This window comes from Capsicum annuum, chromosome 9 (assembly GCF_002878395.1).
Source record: "Capsicum annuum cultivar UCD-10X-F1 chromosome 9, UCD10Xv1.1, whole genome shotgun sequence".
NCBI lineage: Eukaryota > Viridiplantae > Streptophyta > Magnoliopsida > Solanales > Solanaceae > Capsicum > Capsicum annuum.
Window position 1 is genome coordinate 4644824 of NC_061119.1, and position 5896 is coordinate 4650719.

At 33.7% G+C, this 5896-nt stretch overlaps 1 protein-coding gene across 1 annotated transcript; it reads left to right on the forward strand.

The window, feature by feature from the left end:
- Positions 1-4926: 4926 nt before the first annotated feature.
- On the forward strand, positions 4927-5539 carry LOC107841710 (auxin-responsive protein SAUR50). Its single transcript, XM_016685553.2, has one exon. It carries the CDS (start codon positions 4966-4968, stop codon positions 5401-5403), a length of 438 nt encoding a protein of 145 aa, XP_016541039.2. The 5' UTR covers positions 4927-4965; the 3' UTR covers positions 5404-5539.
- The last annotated feature ends 357 nt before the right edge of the window (positions 5540-5896 follow it).

Sequence of the window (5896 nt, forward strand, 5' to 3'; positions counted from 1 at the left end):
ACAAATGCGTTAGAGTTCAACAATTTTTCAAAACCTCTTTTTTTTTCTTGAAAAAAAAATCACTGAATCCTAGAAGGGCGCCTACGTATCTCACCCCCGAAAGAGGAGAATCATGTGTGCGTAGTTCGTGAAGTCATGCCAAAATGACCAATTGAACTCTTTTTTTTTCCTTGAAACTTTAAGAAGAAAAGAAAATAACAATTTGTCAAAAGAATTGACGAAAATGTTTTTGAATTTTTCAGCTTTAACATCCCTAAACAAAGTGAAATCTATGATTACCAAAGAAAATCTTTTTGGGTTTTCAGTTTTAAATTTCATATGAAAATGGAACTTGAACCTATTAAAGAAAAATCTTTTTGTAGTTTTCTTTTAAAGATGTATATGAAACACCTACTCTAAATGAAGAGTGAAGAAAATCTTTTTGAATTTTTGAAATAAGATCAACCAAAAATGAAAACTACGACTATTGAGAAAAATCTTTTTTTTTTTGTATTTTTCTTTTTAATACATGTATGAAACACCTACTCTAAATGAAGAGTGAAATTTTTTTTTAATTTTTTTTTTTAAAAATAAGATCCCCAAACCAACAATAGGCTGCCTACGTATCTCACATCCCGAAAGAGGAGAATCAAGGGTGCGTAGTTCGTCCAGATTAGACAATTAATGATTAAATAACGGATTGCACCCTGACTTGAGACACGACCAAAGACATGCGATGAACAACATAACAAATTTTTATTTTTTTTGAGTTTTTAATTTGACACTTCACATAAAAATATGACACCAACAGCTATGAAAGAAAATCTTTTTGGTATTGTCGTTATGTAAAATGTACAAAACTTCTACCACCTTTTTTGAATTTTTCTTTTATAAAAAAAAAATCCTGAAAAAATCTTTTTGGAGTTTACGAATTGTGAATGTTTGCTAAATAAAACAAAAGGAAAATCTTTTTGATGTTTTATTTTTTTTTAATTATTTTTTATTTTTTTATTATTTTTTAAAAAAATGAGTGCAAAAAGTAAAAAAAATCTTGTTTTTTTTTTTTTGAATTTTTGAATCGTGGAAAACAAAAGCCATAAAGAACCTAAAAACTACGAAACTCTTTTTTGATTCACCTTTTCTCTTTTTTTAAACACTTTCTTGTCTACACACTTTACTTCTAACACATGTTTCCCTAAATCGGTTCGTCAAATGACCATGTTACCCTCAAAGATGCAACATTTAGCACGTAGGGATGCTTTAAAGGTGAGTCTCCTACAAAGGACCATGTGGGCCCCGCTAGGTCTCAATATGATGCACATAAGAATGACCTAAAGGCTAACCTACGTTGTGGTTTACTAACAAGGCCGTTCGAGGGAGCATATGATCGATAGTGGCTACTTTGCTTTCTACGTACTCCATACATCCAACGGCTCCCCCCCTGAAATAAAGGTGACTCAACTAGAGTTCGTGCGCACGACGTGCGCTCCGACACTTGTTGCGGAAAGAATGACTCGGGTTATGCACATGATGTCAGATATAAAAGTGGTAACACATAGGATAAATACTATAAATAAAGAGCACAAAAATACACAAAAGTGAAAACACAAACAAAATCACAAACAATGCTTATACACTCGTAATGCCAAACAAAGCCGATACGACTCCAAAAAAAGCTCGGATTCTGAAATTCTCCCCAGCAGCTGTCACAACCCTTTTTCATACTTCAAAAAATTATGGATTAAGTTTCGAAAGAGTTTTTATTATTAAAGTGACAAAAGATGAAAATTAGTTTCGAAAAGGACTTTTTATATTCAAAACTCAGAGTCGCCACTCGGCACAATCTGGTGTGCCAAGTCACCTTTGGAAATCCTTTTCAAAACGGTTTTTGACTCTTTAAACTGATCCGCGAACAGAGATTCCAGCTAAGGAATTCTGTTGACCAAGGGAAAGGTGTTAGGCACCCCTCGATTCCGTGGTTCGATCACGATCGTTTGGTGGAGCGTATCGACTAATTTGACATTACAAATGTATAAACCACACAAAAACACTAGAAATCAGAACCAAACAAGAAATCGTTGAGAACAGGGAATCAACAAAACCTAAATCAAAACTGATTTGCCCCTTTTTAGGAGTAGCCGAATTCGGTTGTGGTTTTCACTAGAATTAATGGAGGAAGCGGTTGTTTTCCAATGGGTCATTTTCGAAGAGAGACAGTGGATTTCGATGAACCGTTCGCCCAAAAACTCAAACCAGTCAGCTGAGGTATCTCCGTTCTGCGTTTTCACACTTCTCACTCGATTTCAGCTCACTCCCTCTCTTTGTTACGTCTTTCTCTCCGCTCCTCACCTTTTTCGATCTCCGGTCACACTCGATCTCTGTCCCTCACGTCATTCTGCTGCCAGCTATCTCTCTATTTCTCTTCTCTACCTCACGATCTCCCTCTCAATCTCTTTACTGTGTGTATTTTCGGTGGCTGTGCGTGAATGCGTGTATTCTAAGAGAAGAGAAAGAAGGGATGAATATGGTGAGTCCCCCTTCTTTGATCTGTGTATGTGTGTATATATCCCTGAAGAAGAAAAGAAGAGCCCCCTCTTCTTCTTTTTAATTCAAGACCCCCCAAAAAATGAAATCCCCTTTCTTTCTGGATGTAATTGTGTATGTATACGTGAGGTTGAGTGAATTTGTTTTGCTGTGGGGCTCATGTATGTGAGGTGTCCTGAGGGAAATTTCCTAGAAATTCCTTCTAGTTATATCTCTTTGTGGACAAGAAAAGGAGAGGGGGAGGTGTTGTTTTTTAATTGGAGGGGTAAGGGTTAGGTGTCTTATTTTAATTGAAAGGGTTGTTAGGATGTTAAAAAGAATAAAAGTTTGTTAGGGATTTTCTTGAGAGTTATTTTTTTTATATTTTTTGTGGGATGTAATTATATGGGTGAGGGTATACTGTAGGATAAGGTAAAAATGGGTAAAAAGTCAATTTTGGGAGGACAAAATTAGGTGTCTATAATAAGTATACACAGTCCATATCACTACCTCAGAGATGAGGTAGAGAGACTGTTTCTGATAGACCTCCGGTTCAAGATATATAAAACAATCTCGACAATGAATAGTAAAAGGACAAAACACAATAGAAATTACCACACACAAGATTCACCTAGTAATACAACAAACGATACAACATCCTGAAATAATACACCTTCTACCCTAATTCGCCTCCTCCACAACTTCTTATATATCTACGATCATGTCCTCGTTAAGCTGAAGCTAGTCCATCTAAATATACATTTTTAGCTGGATTTTATAAATTTTGATTGAAACAAGTTATTGACTGCATTAATTAGAGATATTTTTGAAGACATAAAAGGACCCCCGTTGAAAGTAAGAAAGGGATTTATCAAGTAAGTAGCATCAATATCAACATAACATCTTATACAAGAAAATGGAAAACGTAGCTAACTAGAAAAGAAAGTCCCTTCATGATTATATATATAAACTTATTTCATTTACGCAATCGAATTAACATCATTCTATTTTTCACTCATGACATCTCATATTTTAAACTTACTTCATTTTTTGACTTATATCTATCAATAATGTTGGCATGCGAGTCAGACCAATCGATAGGACTTCAGATGCCACGACGCGTATATTCATGTTGGATAACTCATAAATTTTATCGAATCGATATGACTTTATAACGCGTTAGCATGAAAAACATAAGGACATGGCCTTACATTCGAAGGACAAAAAGTTACTTGCCTTTATATGGAAAATAAACAAAGCATGTGGGACTATAAAACAAGTTAGGATTATCTTGTAGGACTAAAAAGCAAAAACTAAAGGACCCCAATCCAATGATTGGTCGTTTCAGAAAAATAAACATCAACTAGTTAATAGCTTTAGTGTCGATATAACATAAGGTAAGGGTGTCAAATGATCGAGAGTCAATATAGAATGTTAGAGTGTCAAATAAGCGGAAGTCGATATAACAAAAGATAAGTGTGTCAAATGAGCAAACGTCGATATAACAGAAGGTAAGGGTGTCAAATGAGCGGGAGTCGATATAACAGAAAGTAAGGGTGTCAAATGAGCGGGTGTCGATATAACATAAGGTAAGGATGTCATATGATGAGCGGGTGTTGGTATAAGAAGGCGTAAGGGTGTAAAATGAGCGGGAGTTGATATAACAGAAGGTAAGAGTCTCAAATGAGCGGGTTAGACTGAGTAAATAAATTATAGGCGGTTAATGGCCCGTTCAAAAGTTACCTAGGTTGATATGCGTTGAGTTAAAATGAGCTAATGAGGTGACTTTGCAAGTTAACCAACTCTCTAAGAGTCTACATATAAAGATGCGTCATGCATCTATTATCTTGATGTAAATATCGAGTACGAATAGCTTTTTACCCTTCTACAACCCTTAATGGAGAATTTTTTTATAGTCATATGGATCGTATGAAATGAGTTTAACTTTTGTACACTCCAAAAACTCTCATGTTACATCTTTTTTTTTCTTAGATTAAAAATATCTATCGATATATCTTCTGTTACAAGAAGTAAAAATATGTTATATATCTCATATGTTATAATAAGTAAATGAGCTGATATTATAAAAATTATGTATACTTTTTTCTTAAAAAAAGAAAAAGAAAAAAGTGCATTGGGAAGAAAACCAAAGGAGAAGGCATAAATATCCAAAAGAAAAAAGTGCATTAGAAGCATAAATATCCAAAAGACAATTTTAATAAAATAAGAAGTGCTTAAAGAAAAAGATGGATCATATCTTATAATAAATAATCACAAAGGTTGCAATATATGTCCAAAAAGGATGCATTTTATGCACATGTTATAGGGACCCAATTATACTAAACTCATCATCTTAGAAATTGTATCTAATTATTAACCTATATAAATCCCCTTCTAAAACTATATATAAAAACCACAACAAAATCCAATATACATAATATATACAGCAAATATACGCAAAATATGGTCAAGTCCAAGATAATTGGAAAGTTATTGAAGGTTCAATATCTTCATCAATTGATTCCCAATTCCAAAAATAAGTCAAATAATAAAGCTATTGATGATCAATTTCCCGACGAAGCGCCACGTGGAGAGACATTTTTGGTGCCAAACGATGTGAAAGAAGGACACTTTGTTGTTTTATCGGTGAACCCCGAAGAGGAACCAACTAGGTTTGTGGTGGAACTGCACTGGCTAACGCATCCATCATTCTTGAAATTATTGAAACAAGCTGAAGATGAATATGGATTTAGACAACAAGGTGTTCTTGAATTCCCGTGTCGTGCCGAGGAATTGGAGAAGGTTCTTGCTGCTGGATGTTCGAACAAAGTTCCAAGTTTGGTAGCCAAAAAGTTTAAGAAGCTACATGTTAGGCCTTTCGCAAAAAATCGTGTGTCTTAGTGGAGTTCTTGTTGCTGTATGTTCGAACAAATTAAAGTTCCACGACATGCAAGGCCTTTCGAAAAAAATTGTACAGCATAGTGAAATTCAAATATTAATTTTATATATATATATATAATGTTAAAGTTGAAACCAAGAATGCTTTAACATGGTTAGCATGGAATATCACATGTTGATGTTTATAAACCCAATGGTGAAAATTTAGACTATTATAATACTTAACATTTGAATAAAATTACAAAAAAAAATAAAAATTAGAATATTAGATTGTAAGTGCATTTTAACGATTATTATATATAAATTACTTATTGTTTAAATTTTTCATAGAAAGAGGTTTGGTATATGTTCACATATGTTTTTGAATTCTTTATCTTCTTCTCTATATTATATTGGGAGCTAATTATATATCTCGACGGACTTAAAATCGGAAGAATATATTAAGAGCTAATTATGTATTTTTACCAAAAGAAAAAACTGTAGCTTCGTTGGATGT

What these genes read in the sequence shown, in the direction of transcription:
- LOC107841710 (XM_016685553.2), top strand. Translation starts at nt 4,966, where the DNA reads ATGGTCAAGTCCAAGATAATTGGAAAGTTATTGAAGGTTCAATATCTT.